The sequence below is a fragment of the Cyprinodon tularosa genome, unplaced genomic scaffold, assembly GCF_016077235.1.
Source record: "Cyprinodon tularosa strain WSP-4 unplaced genomic scaffold, ASM1607723v1 ctg222, whole genome shotgun sequence".
In the NCBI taxonomy this organism is placed as follows: domain Eukaryota; kingdom Metazoa; phylum Chordata; class Actinopteri; order Cyprinodontiformes; family Cyprinodontidae; genus Cyprinodon; species Cyprinodon tularosa.
This window is the reverse complement of record NW_024038830.1, coordinates 966742-989397: the sequence shown is the minus strand read 5'-3', so window position 1 is coordinate 989397 and position 22656 is coordinate 966742. Positions and strand designations below refer to the sequence as shown.

Below are 22656 nucleotides of genomic sequence, written 5' to 3'. Positions count from 1 at the left end.
TGAAATTGAAAACCGACGAGTAACATAAACCTGGAGCAGAGATCGCTCCATCTAACGCTGAGCAGTAAGAAACCTGCATTTTGTCAGCAGTGCATCAAAGATGAAAAACACCTCGAAAATTGGATCAGATCAGTGTTGGTGCAAAAGTCAGGCGATTACAGTGCAACGGTCTCTTCCTTCCTCTCCAAGAACAAATCTTGACATAAAAAAGGAAGAATAAAATACAATTTACTTGTTTTTGATGCTCCTCATTTTTAGAGACAGACACATACGACAAGCATACAACATTTCACCCCCCCCCCCCCCACCCCCCCCTCAAAAAAGTCCTAAAACTGTTTCAAAAATCACATTTTCCTCAAAAATGTGCCGTGGGTCTGGGTACATATTCAACCACTCAGAACCAAACAAGGGGAAAACTTCAAGGTGAAACAACTGGCAGTGGAACATTTGGCTTCAAATTAATAAATATATATATAAAAAAAATTCAGACTTGTGGAGGGAATATTTTAAATCAGGCTGAAACCTTGTTTGCTGCTTCTAATTACATTAATGTGATATCACTGCTCTCTAATTATACTTCCTTTTGTCTCATTACAGCATCAAACATTTATGCATTTTCTGGGCAATATATGTGACAGACCAACACAAAGTGCAAAGAAAGTCAATCATGTTTGATAAAAAGAGGAAAGAAACACTTTGAAAAAAAAAACATAATTTCTTTCCATTTTATAATAATGCGTGCCTTTGTGTTGGTCTATCTCGTATAAATCCAGTTAAATCCATCAGAGTCTGTGGTAGTAATTTCACAAAATGTCATGAAGTTCAGTATTTTTGCAAGGCATTAATTGTTGGATGTTTTTAGGGCTGCCAGAGGTTCTTCCTGATGTGCCAGGTTGGAAGGGGACTTGCTTCATTAGTGTTTTCCTGAGTTGTAAATACAAAATAAAAGTACAAGAGCTCTAAAAAGAATCCCAATGTTTCAGTTTTTTGGAGCTCCATTCATGTGGAACGGTTCAGATCTTCCTGAGAGCAGAACCTGCACAGGAAGAAGAACAGTGACATCCAAACTGTGTTAGTGCAGACAGAAAGTCAGAGCCTTTGGTTCTGTTCAGTTGGACTCGTTCCGTTTTGCGTCTTTATAGACAAGGCTGAAATCAGTGAGTTTTTTTTCTCTATCCTGTTCATGTAGTGTGGCTAAAAAAAGCATAAAGGGAAAAGTTCTTCACTTCAAGCAGCTGCTTCTTACATTTCCTGCCTTTCCTTTCATCCGTCAGCAGGAGAAGAGGGAACCTGCAGGATCGCTTCTGTTTAATCGCCCCTCCCATCCCTCAAATCCACCTTTTATTTGGAGTGATTTTTAGTTTGGTTCATTTTAGTGCATATCTGCTCAGTTTGCTTCTGCAGCTCTGAGGCACCAGCTGTTTCTCTGAGTGTCCGTCTGCTCAGACTATTCTCCACTGCAGGACGCTCATATCCTTCCCGCCGGTCGACACCAAGTAGCTGTCGTCATAAAGGAAGTTCACATTTGTTACATGGCTGCTGTGGCCACGGTAAACATGGCTCGGAGCCTGGAAAGAAAAAAAAAACAAATTTCTTCAAATATTTCTGAATAAAACAGATGGTAATGCTCATATTGGAACCCAGTGGTGGTTATTGCATAAATGTAGCCGTAGGCAAGCCCCCCCTTCTGCTCCCTCATATCCATAAATACCTAAACCAACCCCCTCTTCCTCCTATGTACATCATTCTGAAAAGCGAACAAATCAATTTAATTATGTGATCTATTCAGACTTTTTTAAGCCACTTATTTTTTTTTGATAATTTTCTAACTAATAATGTTCTCATGTGGGCCAGATTTCTTGGACAATAATTTACTATCCCTTTAATTGAGCATAAGAGGGAAGCTATAGATTAGACATCAACTTCAAAGTCATAAACCTGGTAAGCAGAGATGGCAAAAGTACTCACTTTCCGTACTTGAGTAAAAGTACAGATACTTGTGTTAAAAAATACTCTGGAAAAAGTGGAAGTACTGATTAAACTTCTTTACTCAAGTAAAAGTAACAAAGTACAGGCTTGTAAATTTACTTAAAGTATAAAAGTAAAAGTAGAAACCACTTTTTTCATGCCGTTGCCTACATTTTAAATGGATGTCTGCCAATAGGACTAGATCTCCGTTGTGTTCATTTTCAATCATCTCGTCGTCCATACTACTATGCTAACGTCACCGCCACCAAGCTGCAATGATTTGCCGCCAATGAATACCGCCGAATCTGTCGATTCATCTTGTAGTGGTGTGTCAAATGCAACGTAGATTCCCATCCAATTAGATTGAATTTGGTATTGATGACATGAAAAATAATAACGGTAACTCCATTGAAATGATTCAAAACTAAAGTAACGAGCCAATTTTTTAAAATGTAAGGAGTAGAAAGTACAGATATTTGTGTAAAAATGTAAGGAGTAGAAGTAAAAAGTCGCCATAAAAATTAGTAGTAAAGTAAAGTAAAAATATCAGAAAAATCTACTTGAGTACAGTAAAGAAGTATTTGTACTTCGTTACTTCCCATCTCTGCTGGTAAGGCACATAAGTAGTTTTTTTACAAATTGTATAAAAAATGCTGTACAAACTTGGGTGCTGTCTTGTTTGAGGTGCATATTTACGCATTTATACATTTATATTTACTGCTATACCACCCCAGGCAAAGAGCCATATCCTCCATGTCAAAAACCACCACTGTTCAAAGTACGTTAGCATCATACCCTGAACTGCGAACAGGGGTATGAGAAAAGATGGACCTTCCCGAAATCATCTCCAGTTACCAGGAGGCTCATGTCATTGGACCTGCATGCCGCGTTGATATCGGTGCCATCTGAGCCGTCAGGCCACAGCCCTGAGAAGAACAGAGCAGCAAAAACCTCTCAGAGCTTCAACCTAAACATGCACTCACTGGCCCACTTCATCAGCCAGTAATATGGCAGGAACTCAAGCATTTAGGAACCTAAATTGACTTGAAGATCAAACCAGGCATCAGAAGGAAACTGAAAGGAGAGTGAAGTAATTTTTAATGAACCTGCTCTAAGATTTTTTATCTACGTTTCATGCACTGCTGGGCTGAATGGGCCGAAAAAGATGTAACACCTGGCAGGCATCAGGTGTGTGAATGAAAATGACTTATGAATGTCAGCATTTAGAGAGGAATGGATTGATTGCTTAAAGGGGAACACCGTTTTTTTTTTACATTGGGCCCTTGATTTTACATTGTTACATCATGTTCTACTCACCCATATTACTTTTGTGAAATTTGGAGCTGTTCTGAAGATATTTGGTTAGGTTATATCCAAGTCTTCCTATGGGCGAACGACTTGAAGGCACAAACTGAACTGTTAATAATTTATCATTTATGGTACGCCAGCATTCATAACATGTAGGTGAATCACTGTCCCCCAGACATCCGCGGTTATATATTTTTATATCTATATGTTTTAAAAACAAAGCAGAGTGTGTATGACGTCATCCACGCGCGCTGGCTACCGTTCATTCTTCCTGTCCGCTGAACTGCTGCTAGTTTTACTCACATGTCTGGAAGATGTCTAGTGCTGCTACCACAGATGATCTCACTCTCCAAATGGAATTGAAAGATTCAGATTAGCTAGTCGAATGAATAGAAGGGGTAGAGCGTAGCTGCCTGTGGCCCAGCTTGGCTGTCACTACGCGCCGCTTTGTTTAAAAAAATATATAAATATACAAAATATAACCACGGATGTCCAGGGGACAGTGATTTGCCTACATGTTATGAATGCTGGCGTACCATAAATGATAAATGATGAACAGTTTAGTTTGTGCCTTCAAGTCGTTTGCCCATAGGAAGACGTTACTTGGATATAACCTAACCGAATATCTTCAGAACGTCTCCAAATGACACAAAACTCACATGGGTGAGTAGAACATGATGTAATAATGTAAAATCATTATTATTCATGTCTGAAAACACAGTTCCACCAGCTTATAGGCTGATGAGCTGCACCAGCAGAAAACCCCCAGTCTACTGGCTTAGAAAGCATCTTCAGTTAATAATACAGGCTCACTTTAAATTCAATAAAAAAAAATGACTTAAAAAGCATCTTCAGCTTTGATGCCAGACCTTGGTGTAAACATAAAATAAAATACAAAAAAATAACAAAGAGACAAAAGGATTCCTCAATCCTGTCTTTTATCAATGATCTATCCTTGTACTACAGGTATAACGGTGGTTCCCATCATGACCCCACTATAGAACAAGACAAAGAGTCCTCTGGACCCCAGTAGCCTCCACAGTCTCTAGATCTCAATGCAGTGGAAAAGGAAATCAAGTGAGGGATGCCATCTTGCCAATATGGACCCAGATCTCAGAAAAATGATCCAGTCATCTTTTCCCATCAATATTAGAGAAGCATTGATCCAGTTTTTTCCATTCCAATCCGATACCTGGGCTGAGCTTATCAGTCGATATTCGATTCAACTGGCTTTAGCATTGGCATAAACATTGTTTAAAAAATGTACCAAATTAACAGATATAAATGTAACTTTATATTAATTATAAACAAATAAATAGCAAAACATTTCCATGTAACATGCACTTTCATCTCCGATATAAAATCATTGATATGATCCAGCTATTTAGTCAATATCAGAGCTGATATCTGCTCCAGGGTTCAGATCGGTGCAACTCTAATCATTATTATGGAGACTTAAGGCATTGCTCAATTTCAGTTTGTAACTAATAAAGTGGTTGGTGAATGTAAATGGATGTAGAGAGAGATGAGGAGGCAGCGTCTTACCAAACACCTGAAAGCCCAGAGTGCAAGTGTGAGTGAACCATTCGATGTCTCTAGTGGTTTCCACGCTGACGACCTGTTTACACACTGATGGGATCCCTGTGGAGCAAAATAACAGAGGACAGAAAATATGTTACAGCAAGACCAGGCATGGAAACTCTGTAACAACAGAGCAATTCTATAAATATCTCAGTTTGAAAATGGAAAGTATTATTCTTACTATTTCCTGATAAACAACTGCTTGTTTAATAGCAGAGATGAACTCTGATCGACCCCTTACAGCTCCTTGATAACAGCAGTAAAAGCCTTCATTGTACCGGTTTGGACCAAAGCTCTGAGGAATGCTAGAATTAATCCCACCTACTGCTTTAACTGGCAGGATTATTAAATCAGCATAAAGTCCACAATCATTGAAAACAAACCTCACTAAATTCAGACTGTGACACAATAAATTTTTCAGTTGCTGCAACTTTCAGCTTAATACCAAATAAAGCAGAAAGTCTTAAGCTCTTATACTGGAATATTAGTGATGGTTTTAAAAATCAGGTCAGGGGTCATATCTGAGGTGACCTTTCAGCATAGTGTGGCTCAACGGTTATACTTACAGTAGAGAATCTCATAGTCGCCTGAATTTGAGACCAGGTACTGGGAGTCCACAGACCAATCCAAATGGGTGATGAAACTGGAGTGACCCTGGATTGAAATACAAAAGAAATGTCAGAGAAACTTCATATAATTCTGGTCTCAGATGTTCAGTCCAGTAAAAATGTGTTTATCTAAAAACTCAGAGTCAGTGAGAGCAGAAGATGTGGGAGGAGGTGTGATGAGGAGGGGGCTCACCGAGCACTTTCCAACCCGACTGTACTTCCTCCCATTTTCTGCCACAGCGTAAATGTAAATATAGTTGTCGTGGGAACCAATAGCCATGAAGTTACCATCTAAGGAAAAACCATGTTCAGGATGTTAAATTATGGACTGGATATGAAAGAAAGTTGTATTGAAATATCAGCCTATACTAGCTGACTGATTATGAGATTTTAAACCTGTGATGCTAATTAGTGAAACACCTTTATTTAGCATGTCCCTTTGGTCACATCACTTTCAGTATTTTCATCAATTTATTCAGGAAGAGGGGTTGAAAAGCAATGTTTTGCTTTTATATGCTCATTTTCATGGAGTTTTTATTTATCATTATTTTTGTCAGAGTCAAGTTATTTATGTGACCATTATGGGTTTTTCTTTAACATAACGAGGGATACCCTCGATGTTGTCCACCTGTGTACAAGTTCTTCAAACTACTAACAGGACCTTCCAGAGAAACAACCCACCAGGCCCGTAGCGCATCACTGACAGCTGCTCATTCCCGTCTGTGTGAACCGTAACCAAATCCTTGGAATCTGTATCCAGCACCAGCCACCTGCAAGATCAGAGACACTCTGAGGTTTCCTATCGCTGTCACTATGAAATTATCTTTTTGAACCAAATCATGCAGGAATCTTATAATTCAGCAATTCAAATGTACCTGCCAGTTTGGGTTCCTACTGCAACCACAGCTCCTGATGGGTGGAAACCTGCTGACTGGGCTGTATCCTGTAAAAATGGTAAACAAAAAAAGGAAATTAAGAATTCCTTTGTCTAATATTGTAATTTCACTGGCAAACCAAGCAGTTTAGCACAATGGAGAAATGTATCCCTGCATATATATATATATATATATATATATATATACACTCATGGTTTCATGTTTGTGGGAAAAAAATAAACCTGCAGACTAAAGTTCAAAGTTCTTGTGAACAATAACCATAAAGAAGAATAAAAAGGTTCCTGATTAAAAACAAAATCTTGAATCAACATAAGATCATAAGATATGGAAATTAATATTCATTCTCCAAGCATATTTCTGCAGAATGTGCTGGTAAACTTTTCTTCCTTTTTTATTGTTAATATAGTTCTATGATGTGTAGTTACCACAAACGACCCCAGAGGGCAGTGTTGGCTAAACTTACCTCCAGGGTTTTGGTCCAGATGAGCTGGTGAGTGCTGGAGTCCCAGAGACAGACCTGTCTATCATATCCACAGGTCAGAAAGTGAGGCTTGCATGGATGAACAGCCAGACCCCACAGCTCATCCGTGTGACCCTACAGAGGAAATAATTTTTTAACTCAAACATTTATAACAAGTAACTATAGAGCAAAAAGGAAAAAACATCACAAGTCCTATATTGGAAGATAATGATCTCAGCTCATATACCTGAGTAATGGGTATGAATTCTCCTTCCAGGCTGCCCTGTAACACAAAGTTCTTGGTGGTGCCGATGAGCACAGTCTCCCCTCTGCCCTCTGCTATGGTTCTGATGGGGCCAAACAATTCCAGAACCTGCAGAGATAAGAATCACATTAACAAAGTGCTTATTGTGAATTCAATGTTGGCCACTTTCTAGGCGCAGCCAAGGTGTTGAGGGGATCTGTTTTGGTGGCCTTAGGATTGCATCTGTTATTCGCAGTTGATGTGGTTCTATTGGCTTTATCAGGCGTGATCTACAGCGCTCACTGGAGCGGTTCACAGCCGAGTGTGAAGCGACAAGGATGAGGATCAGTGCCTCCAAATCCGATACCATGGTCTTGAGCCAGAAAAGGGTAGAGTGCCTTCTCTGGGTCGGGGATGATGTACTGCCACTAGTTGAGGAGTTTGAGTGTCTTGGGGTATGGTTCACAAATGAGGGGAAGATGGAGCAAGGGATTGATATGCGGATTGGTGCGGCGTTTGCTGTGAAGTGTGCACTGAACCGGTCTGTTGTGGTGAAAAAAAAGCTGAGCCAAAAAGCAAAGCTCTAGATTTACCGGTCGATCTACGTTCCCACCCTGATCTATGGTCATGAGCTTTAGGACTAAAACAAAGAGATCCCGGATACAAGTGGCTGAAATGAATTTTCTCCGTAGTGTGTCTGGGCTCTCCCTCAGAGATAGGGTGAGGAGCTCAGTCATCCGGGGACGACTCAGAGTAGAGCCGCTGCTCCTCCACATCGAGAGGAGCCAGTTTAGGTGGCTTGGGCATCTGATTAGGATGCCTCCTGGACATCTCCCTGGTGAGGTGTTCCAGGCACGTCCCACCGGGAGGAGGCCCAGGGGGAGACCCAGGACACCCTGGAGGGACTATGTTTCTCGGCTGGCCTGGGAACGCCTTGGGATTCCCCCGCAAGAGCTGGCCCAAGTGGCCTGGGAGAGGGACGTTTGGGCCTCCTTACTGAAGCTGCTACCCCCGTGACCCGACCCTGGATAAGCGGAAGAAGATGGATGGATGGATGGATGGATGGATGGATGATGGCGACAATGACCTCACTTAAAAAACTAATAATTAGTCTTTTAAATTAGTCTGATAGGTTACATTTGATCAGAACATAAACAATGTTTAAAATTATGTAAATGGTAAATGGACCGAAATTATAAAGCGACTTTTATCCCACAGCTTCAAAATCAGATATTAAGACTTTGACTAGGCGACTCCATAAGCCAGACCATCACCACCACCATGTTTGGCAGCTGATCTTCCTTTCCTAAATGCTCTGTTAGCTGTATGCTGAGTTTGGCAGGATCCCAAACCTCTGAGAAAAGGAACACTTTGTTAAAAACACTGTAAACTTTCAAACAATGTCTAAGCGACAATTAGGATGTTTATAAGAAAATGTGTGAAGAATCTTTGTGCTCTTTTTGGTAAATGGAAATTTTCATCTTGAAATTCCCCAATGGTTATAATTTTTTTTTTTCTTCTTTTTGTTAAATCAGGAAGTCTAAACCAAAGTTAGGCCTGTGGTGATTTTAGATTTGTTTTGTTTGTGATCTCCAGGAAAATTTTGATGCTCTCCTTGAGGGAGTTTTGCAGGCTAACCACTCCTGGTAAAGTTTGCCACTGTCTATGTTTCTATCAATAATGATCAAAATAGAAAGGGGAAAGTCGAAATTTAAAAAGCTTCCTTAATTTCTTAAAAAAGTATTACGATCGTGTTACTTTTGGCCGTTCAAAATGCAGTTAATGGAAATAACATTTTGGGAAAATAGGATCAGGTAAACATTAACTTGATATAATCAGATTTTTTGCTCTTGGTGCTTCCTCAGATATTCCCATTAGAACTGCATTTCTTTCTGTGTCTCTGGACAGAAGGCAGCATCGCTAATACTGGCTGGCATTAAAATAACAATTAAAGCTTATCCAAAAACCTCACAGTTTTTCTCTATCTGTGGTCCATGCTAGTTTAAAAACCTGTACTTCCTGTTCACTACAGCTAGTAGGTGGCGTACTCATGCTTTCCTATTCTCTTTCCAATAATCAGTTTTACTATTCAAAAAGCAGTTCCTGGGTCTGCTAATAATGTCTGCTAGTTAGCAAATATTTGTTTTAAGTGTCCAATAAATGTATGAAGCATTTTTTTCCTATATATATGATTTATTTCTTTGGTAAAATTTCTACTTTCTTCTGGACCACTTAGACTTTCTTTGGATGTATTTTTTTTGAAAAACTGATTGGTTTGTTGAAAGATTTGTAGCTTTGACCTTTAAAATAAAACGCTAAAGAAAAATATAAAATTAGTTCAAGGGATCAATCAGTCACATTTCTGTGGCAGCATACTTTATCCTAATAAATGAATTACGTATTTATATTTCTTCAGTACAGGGGCCATAGAAGGGGCCAGAAACCCCTCTCCATGTGCACTGGCCCCGGTTGGCCCCTGTCTAGAACCGCCCATGGGAAAATCAATAGTTGTATGGAAATGTTCCAGCTGCTCTTATTTTCTTTATTTGTGGATTATGGATCTTGCTGTGATTCAATGGAGACCAAAATACTTTTTTCATAGTATTTTTACAGTGATAAAGGTCTGTGACCTAACATATCGGTGAAGATTCTTAGTCATCCAGATCATAGTTAAGCTTTAAAAGTTCAGTTTAGGAAACTGAAAGCTCTTTAGTACTGCTTTAAGTTCCAGCTCTTCGTTTAGATGCTGTAGAGTCCCACCATCATGCACTGCATGAAAAGTGGGATTTTCGTCAATATACGGCACTGTAGATTGTCGTGGAACTTCAGGTTAGCGGCAGTTTACGGCAATTTGCAGGCTTCGTCGAAAACTCCTGTAAATTGTCAGAAATTGACGTGGAATTTCTTAGGCAGTGTTCCCCCCATGCCTCCCCCCCATGTAATTCTAGGGGAGGCTTTAACATGTAAATGAACATGCTGTGAGCTATACAAATGCAAACCAGGGTTGCAGGGGGGGTTTTACCCCAAGTGACATCTTTCTGAGGAAGAAAATCTCTGATACAAAGAGATCAGGCTTAGTATAGCCTCTCACATTTTAGCTTGAATTGATTTATTTAATTAAAGTATAGAGACCAAAAACAGATCTTTAGCTGACAGAGCAATACATTTAGAGCAGTAATTATTTTTTTTAAAATTTGCATTTAAGATAAAAAATAAAATATTGTCTGTCAATATGCTCAATTCACAATTACTTAAGTGGAAAAGTTTCAAGAAATGAGTCTGAGATGATTCACTTTATAACATGGCGCATTATCCTGTTGGAAGTAGCCATCAGAAGATTGGTACACTGTGGTCATACGGTCTGGCCAGGTCAAGATCCGCAATTGCAATCGCACCAAACAGGAAAAAGAACATCGACAAATTCCGGTTCGTCAAATTAAAATATAGCAGCAACAGATCAGTGACTAGAAATTATAGCACAATTCATATAAATATCTAAAAAAAAAAAAAAAAAAAAACTAACACAGTTTATTTAAATGATTGGATCCAAACTATTGGTTATTCACCAACCAGGAAGCAGATTTCTCATCTCCATTAAAATATTTATTTTATACCGAGGGACTTAAAGTTTAATCAAATCCAGTTAAAAGAAACTTCTTATTACAGGAATGAAAAGAGATGCTAAGTTGTAGAGAACAAGTTCATAAAAAAAAAAAGCAGTTTTGAATTATCCTTATCTCTGTTACAAAAATCTACAAATATATATATATATATATTTGGGCAGAAACTGAACATATGCTGGATGATGGTGGGATTTTTTTAATATGTCATATTAAATTAAGCGCTCACAGGGTTCATACAGGAATGAGTGACTCTAATTTAATGCTATTTTAATGTTATTAGAAATGATTTTAATGCCATCAACAAGAACCATGTACACAAGTTATTAGTGTACATGAAATATGAAGGAGCTGCAAGCAGAGTTCCATGACTCCTGTATGTATGTAAACACACACACACACACACACATATGTACGTATATATATTCTCTAGCTTTTTCTCCGCCTCGAGCTTCCTTTCCGAACATACGGCTTTATAAACAGTTCCACGCAAATTAATAGCGATAGGCTATAATATCTGACGAAATTGTTTTTAGAAGCATTTTTTATTAAAGAATCATAAATGCAACGATAAACATATTTAATTAATTTTAGTGCCAATTAAGGCCTTGATTAAAAAAAGAATTATGAATTGTAATTATTTTTAATGATCCGCGGAAACCCTGGTTCATCTGGCGCATGCCCTCTACGATCTCCAAGGAACTCAGAGAGGAGGGGACGGAGCCACAGCGGCGGCTGTAGGCTTTGCTTTGTGCAGGCGGTCTGGAGCGCAGCGGGGCGGAGCGGAGCGCAGACGGAGTATGTGGGATTTCGGGGTAAAACTCTTCTTGGACGCGATGGCGACTCTGCATCGAACAAGACGAACTCAAAGAAGAGATGCTAGCGGTAAATATATGTTCGATTACTGCCTGCTAAGCTAAAAGCGGCCTAGCCTGAGCTATGGCTAATAGCAGCCTAGCTATTAGCCTATCTAGCCTAGCCTTGCAAGAACAAGCTTTATTAAAGTGCATTTTTTGTGATTTACGGGAAGCAGTACGCCGTCTTAACAACTCGGAGACTAATTGCAGGCGCTATGAACCGGAGCAAGGGTAAGATTTAAAGAATATGCTTTCATTCTGCGGTAAAAGGTAATGGATACCGATCATAGCTTTACATTTTGTTTTCACAGACCTCCTTTTTGCTCGGAGCCATAATCAGCAAGTCCAGATTTGCACGATGATGATAAAGACGACATTGTGTGTAAGTGACTTGTTTTAATGTTTTCTCCTTCCTTGTTACTGTGACTTGCGTTTGATTTTTTATTTATACCGCTCTCATTTAATTGTTTTCCAGCTGCCTGTAAGACGTATTTTCAGACGGTACGCAGGAGCTTCAGATATACGCTGCCAGCCAACACGCTGCGTGCGGAGGCTATCTGCTCGGAGTCGGGCCAGAAGAAAGAGGGTAAGACTTTATTCTGTGACTATTTTTCAGGTGCATTAATAGATGTGTTGTGTCCATACGCAGTGCGCTGATTCATTGTTTTTTTTTTTCAGCTGCTGAAAGCGAGGCAGAGTGTGCTAGCAGATGAGGAAGTGGAACTCTGGAAGTCCGCCGTCGTCAGCGGTGTCTCTGGATGGATTGTACGGTCGCCACCATTTCGTAGGCCGGATCCCTCTGAACTCTGTGTTAAGCTGCAGTCCCGGTTAGAAGCGATGCCGAAGTACAGAGCCACGCACAGTAGGCGTCTGCACATCGGACCTGCCTCGGAGGGAATGCTGCCCGTTACCTCCAACCCCGAGGAAGCAAACGGACCGTTCACGGACTTTTAATTTTTAGAAACGCATGTGTTTGGATACGCGTTGTATATAGTTGTGTGTGTTTTAATAAAGCTCTTTCTTTGCATAAACAGCTTCCTGGCAAATGTTCATTTCCTGTATAAATTCATTCATGTCCTTGATGGTAGCATAATAATTGTGTAGTAGTGTAGGATAACATAAATACACACCATATGAATGAATAAATATATGAATGAATAAATAAATATATATATATATATGAATAAATATATATATGTAAATATATATGCCAACCAATCACGAGCGACTTTACTTGTTTAAAAAGAAGTGGTTCCGTCCAATACTCAGTAAGAAAATTAAAGCCTGGCGTGGCCACGTGTGGTTTTGCTGCCAATCACGAGCGATTTCACTTGTTTGAGAATAGTGGTTTCAGCCAATACTGAGTAGTTTATTCAAGCCAGACCTGGCCAGCCGCGCGGGTTTGCTGCATTCATATGCTAATTAGGGCCATTAGTACAGCTGATCGCTCTCCACATACGTCACGGTACGTTTCCGACAATTTGTGGCACGACAAACGCGGACAAGCACGGGTTGCAAATTGTCGGAAACTGACGAAAATCAGGCAGATCTGCGGGAGTTTACGGGGGTTTACGGGGACGAAAATCTCACTTTTCATGCAGTGATGACTCATGCTAAAAATAATGGATAATGAATGTATTTGTATTATTCAGAAAAGGCTGCTTACCTCCACAGTTTGGATCTGCTGGTAGCTGCTGTCCCAGGAAATGAGCCTGCGGTCCTTCCCCCCAGACACTAACGTGCCATTCCTCAGCATGCACACTGCAAAGATGCTGCCCTGGTGAGCCCCCTGGATGACTCGGCTGATGCGATTAGTGCCTGCACAAGTGAGATGGGAGGAGACGGTTGAGCAGTGTCTCTGTTAGAGGGACGCTGACTGCTGAAGGAGGGCAGGGAGACAGACAGGAACGTGATCAATAGATTAGATTAAATCTAGACATAAATGGTGAAACGCCTTCCCCATTAAAGCTCTGCTCCACAGAATCCAGCTTTGATCTTTTCTCAATGTAACCTGACTTTGAGCTTCTGTCTGCTTCACTGCAGAAATCTCTGAGCTTGTGATCAGAAAAATACATTTATTTTCACTTTTCTGCTTCAGCTCACAGAAAGGATCATTTTCACGCATGTCCAATAACTTTCTGTGAATCTTCGTACCTTTTCCCCAAACCAAGATGTTTCCACTGGAGTCTCCTGTGATGGCATCTCCGTTTTCAGCGAAGGCCACACACAGAACAAACTTGGGCTTCTCCTGTTTCTGTAACAACAAAAGAACATTTCTATTCATGCAGCTTTTCACTGGTTGCATCCACTGGAAAGAAAATGCACTTTAATATTTGTTATAATTTCCATTACAAACATAACAGATCTGACCTTGTTCGTACTTATATCTTTTCTCTTCCTCATACCCTTGTCTCAGCCTAAACAACATCTTATCCCACATTACATACCACTGTAAATAACATCTGTTTGTTTTTTCAAGTACCTTGAGGTGACATTTGTCTTGATTTGTAATATATAAACAAACTGAATGTGAAAGTCGCCTCAGCCAGTGGATAATTCATCTACAAAGATGGGTTGCTTGCATTTGTGGATTTCCCCTCTAGTTTAAACATTGTGGTAGACAGATAAAATTATAGGCTCCATTTCCTTATTGACTGTTAAGTGCCACCAGACCGAATGTCCAAAGTCCTCTTCTGAGTAATTGATCAACTTTGTGTTATCTCATTTACCCAAGGCTTTCATCAGTCAGCTTTTTGTGGAATTCATTCCAATTCAATTTATAGGTATTTGTACCTTTAGATAAAAAACAAAACCAATGTTCTAGACTCTGGAAAGGGGTAGAAATGAAGCAGCTGCTAGTTCTCAATGGAGCGGTGTGCTGAACAAAGAACCAAGATGTAAACTGGGTCCAGCTGAGCAACAAAAGAGATTCACAGCTCCAACATACTGCAACTTATTTTGTTTAAGAGTTTTTTACCTTGTAACGAAAATGTTTCCATCATGGACCAAAGAGGGAACCAGACCAAACATTAGATGAAGAGCAGCAATAGAGAAGCTGAGGTCCAGAGAGCAGCTCTGGTTAACTTCCGGCTTGAGAAAGAGCTGTTTCCATAGTGACCGCTTCATGTCAGTCATGATGAAACAGGATGTTTAATCCAAGGGTTCCCTTCCAGTTCATCAGGAGGTTGTACAACAAGATGCGGACCACAGTAATGCACCTGCTTTACTATGAGGACTTTGTTGAGTTAAGATGAGTTAAGTACCAAAATATTTAACCATAGAACTTATTAAAATTTAAAGAGAGCCCAACGGTTGTTTAAGCCAAATGCTGGATCTTGAATAAACTAAGATATATTTTTTTCTTGATCTCTTTCCTGTTGAGGTCATCAGCAAGAAAGTCTACTGACAAATTAATTATTATTTTAAAATATTTTCATGGTTAACTTTTATTCTAAAATGCGTGATTTACTGATTTTTTATGTGTATTAAAGAGTTAAATGACAGAATAGAAATATCCTTCATGTTGCCGTGTTCTCTTACCTCAAACAGCCCCTGCTTTTTGACCAGCACGCTTTTCTCCAGAGTCCAAAAGCAGAGATGAGATTTGCCACAAGTCACAATGATGTTACTGTCAGTCGGGTGAAAGTCTGCTGCAAACACTGACTCGTTGGAGCACTAAACGGATCCATGAAGAGGAAGGAACAAGTTCAGGTCAGCAGGACTTACATCGGATATCAACGCTGTGGCATAAGGTGCACTAACCTTAGCTTCAGCGAGCCTTTCCTCTCTCTGCCAGTCCCACACAGAGAGGACATGATCGTTGGAGTCATCCACAACGCAAAGGGTGTTTCCTCCATTCTAGCATACAAAAAAAAAAAAAAAAAACATTTATTAATTTATGTACAACCAAATCTGAAAGCTAACTTTGGTCAGGACTGCAATTTCTTACCGACTTCGAGAACGCCAGGCAGACCAGCGCCCGGTCAAAGAACCCTGTGCCCAGAACATGGAGGGTGTTTAGGCTGACAGAGTCCCAGACGCGGACATGAGGAGCCAGCTGCTGTCAGAAAAACAAAAATGAAAACAAAAAGAAATGGAACAAATAAGGGTCACAATATAAAGCAAGGAGAATCAGAATTCAGTGAATATGAAGTATTTTGCAAAAGTCTTCAATCATAAATACCAAGGTGGTGATTTAAAAGTAGTACACAATAAAGTAGAGATTTCAGTTATGATGCATAACAATCTGAGGAGTCTAGAGCAAAGATGCTAAATAGAAAATAAGACAGTAGTGTCACAGTTCTGGTTATGTTATGTTTTCTTTTAAATCTTCAGTTTTACTTGCTCCTTGTTTTCTAGTTTTAGTGGTTTAATTCTTATTTTGTTGTTTTTTTCTGGTTATTTTCATTTTTCAGGTTTTTATTTGCTGCCCTCTTGTGTTCTCCTTTTTCCCTAGCTCCTTTCCTGTTCTGCTCTGTTCACACCTGCTCCCAATCTGCTCGTTAGTCCTCTCTTTGTTTCAGTCTCCCATAAATACACTCTTTGTGCAGTTCATCAGTGCTGGTTCTTCGTCTTACTTCCTCCAACTCTGTCTCTCTGAGTCTTCCTCCTCGTGATAGTTTCCCCCATGTCCCTGCATTTGGGTCCACAAACCTCAACCAAATCCTGACAAGTAGGGGATAAAAATCTGACTCAGAAGATTTGACCTTTGACCTTCAAAATAACCCCTTTTACAGATCAGATAAAATGGATCCTTAAACTGTGGATGTCGTCATAACCAACTCACTCCCACCCTTGTGAGTCAGTTTATTTAGTGCAGCTCATGTTTTCATATACATGCTGTCTGTTCATAGAAAAGTTGCAAACATGTGATATAATTTGATTGAAGGTTATAAATTGTATGCCTTAATCTAGAAACCTTTGATATAATCCATAATTTACAGTAAATTTTAATTATGATTAATTTATTTAAACCTGGACTGATCACACTGATTTAAAGGTGAAATGCAAAAATAAAGGTTAGAGATATGATAGTAATTCTGGACATTTATGGAAATTCCAAAGCTCTCTGACATAAAAAGAAGTTTATTTATGTTGTTTCAGTAAAATCCAACTCTCATTTATTGTATGACATAACATCTCAAATTTCAGTTTTTCCTCATGACAGTTGTATTGATCTATAAATGTTTGTGTGTTGGTTCCAGAAGTTTAGTTGTAATGTTAGATTAACATAGAGTGGTTTGTTCTTCGTTAGTTTTTATTTAGTTAGAGAATAATAGTTGATAAACAATATACTATTTTGTTTTTCCTGCAATTAAATACTACAGAAGAAGAAAAAACAATAATACAATGAAAAGTAGATTGATTACTAGTTCTTGTTCATCCATGTAAATATATATTTATAAATGTACCATCAATAAATTATAAATTTATTGATGGATATAAATTAAAATCCAGGAAATGTAACACAAATATTGTGATTCTTAGAAGGAAAATGATTTATGCTTTAAATAGTTACCCTGCCAAAGTTGTGAGACTTTAAGAATGTCTTTCTTTTTTAATGTTGCTCCATATCTCTTTAGTAAAGTTATTATCAAAGTATATAAAAATACAACACTTACTTTTCCATCTGAGGAGGTGCCTGCCACCTGCCCGGTCGCAATCGTAATTTTATCCGGATGGACTGCCAAGCTGGCAAAGACATAAAATATACATGTTAACATCATGTTTTTTAACATAAAATATCTTTAAATCAAGAGGAGCATTATGTCTGGAAAATATGTTAGGCTGTCAAATACATGCTAAACTCAGTAGGTAAAATTAGATTTATGAAGAATATTATCTCCCTTCAGGTTAGCTGCTATGCACTAAGGGAAATGTTTGAACATTTTAACACTAACATTAAAATCCCTCTGTAAATATACACACCTTCTCTAATCCAAACTGCAAACCAAACTTTGATTGACCTCAAAGAAGGATTTGAATCCCTTCAGGCACTAAACTCATTTATTGTGTCTAGAATTTGCTACTTCCTCTTTATAAAAGCTTGATCAAATGGAGCAGCAGAGGCGGGACGTCCTGTATGTCTCTCACCATTTGATGTCATCTGTGTGTCCTGTGTAGTGTCTCTGCAGCTGCTCGTCTACATTGAAAAGGACGACCACAGAGGCGATGAAATACACTGTTTCTCCAGTAGGAAGCAGGTACAGGTTGGAGCGACAGTCTCTGCCGCGGTAACCGTAGCTGAGCAGTTAGGGTCAAGGAATCAAAATGGATTCCTCACAAGTGATTTGAATCGTTTGTCAAGAACGTTTAAAGAACAATTAAAGCATGAAACATTTAATTGCAAAAGAGAAGAAGAAGAACCAACTCAGTGCTTAGCATTAGCCATCAGCTAAAAACGGGAACAAGTATGTCAAATATTTAGCAAAATCCACCCCTATTTTAAAACAAGGTGGTGGCAGCACATTGTTATGGGGATCATTATATTCAGTAGATACAACAAAGCCTTTCAGAGTCTATGTGAGGAAAGATGGATCTAATAACAGAACAATCCTGGACGTACTTCCCCTGCCAATTCCACATGGATGAGATGCAATGCATTAAAATGGCCTAGTCATAGTCCAAACCTAAATTCAGACAACTGGTGGCTTCTACTAATGAATTCCTGTATCTAGAGGTGAAAAGCTGGGAGACATATAAATGACTTGAAGATGTAATGGCAGAGAAAAGTGTTTCAATTAAGCATTTACTCAGCAGACTGGATACAAATAAACAAACTTCAGATTATCAATGCTAAAATAGCATAACAACTAGTAAGACAGTTCTTGTATAAATAATCACTACCTTGTCTTAGCCTATCACATACAATTTGAATAAAATATATTAAATGTGGATTCTATTCTAAAAAAAACATGGAAATATTTAAGCTATTTAGATTCTTTTTTGCTTTCATTTCTGTCCTGTTTGAGTCGTTTATGCTTTCCTCTTCAGAATCTTTTCCTTTTGGCCTTCTTCTATTTTTATTTCTGCCAGGCTCAACAGCAGCTTACATTCACCCCTAATATCCAAAGAAAATAAGCAGAGATGCCCACAAATGAGCAAAGAGAAAAAAGCACAAGAGAAGCTGCTGACTGCTTGCGCCATCGGCCTGTCAGCTGTGTGCAGCTATTACTGACTCCAGGCTACAGGGCGTTAAGGGGCGGCTACAGCACATGGTGAGAACAGTCTGAACAGATCAACTCTGGCAAGCAGGGTAAGTAATAATATACCTCCTTCTCCAGGATCACTGGTAAATATATTATCTAGATATTCAGCTAAAGTTTTCATTCCAGCTTGTATTTCTGCAGAAAACTCAGAGGCAGCAACAACAGGATACACCCAGTCCAGTTTGAGCTTGTTGCTGGGCAGCTCACCTCGGGCCTCCAGGCTGTAGCTGTCCACTTGGTCCTTTGGCATGAACATGGTGACTGGTCGACCCTTCAAGAACATTTTCACATAACCTTCCTCTAGAAAAAGCAATGGAAAAGGTTAAGGAAATCATGCATTCATACAGGAACATTACCAATGCACAATAAGGAATTAATTTAGTGATTAAAAAAAAGCACACAAAGCAAAGATGAGCCAGATGGGTTAAAAAAAGCTAAATGTGTGCAAAGGTTAAACAGCAGCAGAGCGATGTTAAATAATAAGAAGGTGGAATCTAATGTTTGTGCTTTGAACAGAGCATCAAAAACAGAAAAATGACAGAACTGGCAAACACAGTTTTTCAATTTGTGTTTTATTGGTCATTTCAAACACACAGAAAACAGAGGAAATAAAATAAACTGCAGATGCCTTAACATCTTTCAAAAATCATAACATGTTCACCTCACATCAGGAATTCATCGACACACAATGCAAAGACAAACAAATCAGCTGAGAGGAAACAATCTCAGCAGAGTAAAACAGTAACCTTCAAAAATAATGCACGCAGGGGACTTAAACAGAAAAAGAAATGAACATTAATTTAAAAGGTCAATAGAGAGGATAATTCAAGCCTAGATCAATATTGTTTTTACAATTTTTGTTTTCTTTTGTAGCCAAGAATTAGCTTCAACCTAAAATAGTCCTATATAAAGAGCTGAGTGTTGATTTTATTCTTTAATAATCTAGTAACATATCTGAAAGTACTGGCTGGGGGATTTAACAGGGCTGCAGTAGCTGGGAGTATAAAGAGGAGACAACAAACTCTCTGACTTCGGCTGCAGGCCACATTTTGGGTTCTTTCTGACTGATGACTTCGGGGTGGCGCCCCCTTTCACCGCCGCCCTGACCCTGCTGCTTTCTGAGCTCCTTTTGAGGTTGCTGTCTAACCGAGCTGTTAAAGCCAAAGCTGCAGGGCTGCGGCTCTTCCCCCTCTGATTGGCTGAGCGGCTGAGGTATATCTGAACTGTGACTTTAGTGGGGAGAACACAGGAGGAAGTGATGGAGGGACAACAGGATCAGACGGTGTGCAGAAGAGGGTAGAGAGATTTGGAAACTGTTAGATGCATTAAATTCCTTTGTGTGTCACGTTGAGAGGAAAATAAAAGCTAAGGAAAGGGGTAAAGCAGGGAAACAAACTTCTGTTACAAATCACCAACATCTGGAGGCTGTATAGCAAAATATCTTTATCAGCTTAAAATCTTTTTCATTTTTTTGTCAAATCGTAATTCAGCTTCAGCAATAAAATGTAGGATCTTTTTTTGCTCTTTGTATGTTTAAGGAAGCGACTCTGCTTTCTGGGCACACATATAGAATACGCTTCAGGACAGGTTAGAAAAGCTGGAAACTAGCAAATACTCATCTCAAGTGCAGGGAGACTGTAAGAGCAGGAATAAAAAAAAAAAAAGACAAAAACTTGGACGGCCTTCATTGGCAGACATCTTTGTGTCGTTGCCATAGTGACACAAACTGACTGAAGTTCTCAGAGCAAACAGGCAGCGTGTGAACATGTAAAGCTCTGCAACACACATTGAAGCAGCTCTGGAGCTTAGCTGGGATGTTTTTCTGACTTTACTGTCAGAAAATATTTAAAGGGAAAGTCTCAAACACAGCTCAGCGATTCTCTCCTGCTCCTGTCTGGACAGCTCTCTGCTCACTGCAAGGAAAGGTTTTAAAACATCCTACAGTTACAACCAGGAGATCAGCTCCTATTTTGTATTTTGACCAGAAAGGAGAGGCTCCATGTCTGACTAAATCCAAACTGACTGTTTGCATTGTTCAGAGACCTGTGGAGACAGGGGGGAGGTATGCAGGGGGAAAGGGGCCCTGGCCTACCTTTGCAGTGGGTCACGCGGCGCATCCCTTGTAAAGGTCACAAAGAGAGACACAAGCACCAGATGAAGGCTGGCATCGCTTTCTCACCTCTCGGTGCGTCCTAAGGTGAGCTCACTTCATGTTTCCTGGTGAACAGCAGCTTCTGTCATTGATGTTTTTAATAAACCACAGCGGTCATTTTCCCACTTTCTGATTTTTTTTATGTGTTCTTTGTATTTGACAAGAATGTCAATGTTTTTTACACAAAGCAAATACATTAATCGATTGGTTGTTTTTTTATACGATAAAGCAGCAGAAGGATGCATGTTTATTCAGAAACTAAGAGATACATCCTGAACCAATGTTTATTATGTGTGACATTTCAGCTAAGAGTCAGGTTGAGGTATTCTAGGTGCTGATCTAAACAAGTCAACAGGAGCCATATTTTAAAAGAACTTAATTTGAAAGTGTTCTTTAAAATTAAAATATGAGCAAAACGTTTTATGCATGGAACTGATCTTTGGCCTCATGGTACAAAAATAAGATACTCAGGATTTGTAGGTTTCCTAAACACCTTCGGTGGTTTGTGCACTGTGATGCCGTTTTTAGAAAAATCAACAGCGACTTAAAGATGGAGTTTTACAACAACAACTAACCTAAGCACCATGCTTGTCTTTTTCTTTTTAAGTTTGTTTTCCTTGTGTTTATTTGCTTTAGTTCAATCTGTATTGTTTACCTGAGCAGTGGCTGCTGGGTTTATCTGGAAAGGTGACACTATACAGTTACATGCAGTTAGGATAAATAGTTTATCAACTGGTCTGTGGAGCCATCAACTGTTATTGACAGCTTGATAAATATCTGTGAAACGCCTTAAAGCTACAGTGTGTAACTTTTAGCGACATCTAGCGGTCAGACTGCAGACTGCAGCAACATGAACATCTCCCCCCCACCGCTTCTCCCCCCCCACCAGTACGGCAAGCGTTATGGGACAAAATGTCTTCCACGACGTCCGCATCACCTACCTTCTCAAGTGATGAGGTTTGTTTACATAGATAATTTTACAGATAGTATTTCATTAGTCTGTGTAGGGTATAGATTTCATGTAGAAGATGAGATAAGATAATAAATATACCCGTTATTTTTTCTACATCGTTGTGACTTTTGGCGATCTCGCAATCGCTAGTTTGTTGGCTCTGCGCTGCCGTAAAATGTCTGCCTGCATGGCTGCGAGACCCGCTCCTATGTAATTATAAATAATGAACTCTAAGGCAACGCAAATATTAAGGTTAAGAGGCTGAGCTCGTAGATGATGATAAATAACATAGTTATGTATAATATATTACATTTCTGACTGTATATCCCTGTAATTATTACACACTGTAGCTTTAAGATTTTCAATTTTTAGATTTAGTAAAATGCATCCTTTTATCTTTTCGGAAGTGGGGGAAAATAGTCTGTTATTGTTTTATCATGACTCTCTGGGATGTAAATATGACGCCATGATCCATTTCTCTTTCTATTTGGTAAAGAAAAGTGAACATGATAGGTGAATAGTTGAAAGATAATTTTCCTCCTATAGATGCCATCTAAGCTTAATTGACCAAGATTGTTCACCAAAACAACAATTTTACAATTGAGAAAAAGGTAAGAGAATTTTAAAAGAAATATATAAGAACTGAAATAACAACTGTAATTTTTTAATAAGTATATTTGCAACAATAGAAGAGAAAGACCAGGTTGACTCTCACTGTGTTCATCAGCTGGGGAAAGAAACCGTTTTTGTGTTTCACATTTAGCGTTCTATAGTGAGGACCTGAAGGTTATAATATACAGTT

The 22656-nt window shown here is 39.2% G+C and overlaps 1 protein-coding gene across 7 annotated transcripts in view; it reads right to left on the bottom strand.

Moving 5' to 3' along the window:
* Positions 1–1096: 1096 nt before the first annotated feature.
* eml1 (EMAP like 1) overlaps positions 1097–22656 on the bottom strand; it is a 79961-nt gene continuing 58401 nt past the window's right edge. For 4 of the 7 annotated variants that reach the window (XM_038286247.1, XM_038286243.1, XM_038286248.1 and 1 more), the window contains 18 exons: positions 20843–20869; positions 18921–19050; positions 17636–17785; positions 17164–17233; positions 15492–15602; positions 15305–15400; positions 15083–15217; positions 13697–13796; positions 13209–13360; positions 7069–7194; positions 6825–6956; positions 6341–6408; positions 6147–6235; positions 5659–5756; positions 5424–5511; positions 4822–4917; positions 2764–2894; positions 1097–1568 (listed from right to left, as the gene is read on the bottom strand). In XM_038286247.1, the coding sequence (XP_038142175.1) occupies positions 1443–1568; positions 2764–2894; positions 4822–4917; positions 5424–5511; positions 5659–5756; positions 6147–6235; positions 6341–6408; positions 6825–6956; positions 7069–7194; positions 13209–13360; positions 13697–13796; positions 15083–15217; positions 15305–15400; positions 15492–15602; positions 17164–17233; positions 17636–17785; positions 18921–19050; positions 20843–20869 (1925 nt within the window). In that variant the 3' untranslated portion in view covers positions 1097–1442. The remainder of the gene's footprint in view (positions 1569–2763; positions 2895–4821; positions 4918–5423; positions 5512–5658; positions 5757–6146; positions 6236–6340; positions 6409–6824; positions 6957–7068; positions 7195–13208; positions 13361–13696; positions 13797–15082; positions 15218–15304; positions 15401–15491; positions 15603–17163; positions 17234–17635; positions 17786–18920; positions 19051–20842; positions 20870–22656) is intronic. The other 3 variants (XM_038286246.1, XM_038286249.1, XM_038286244.1) reach the window with 2 other exon arrangements.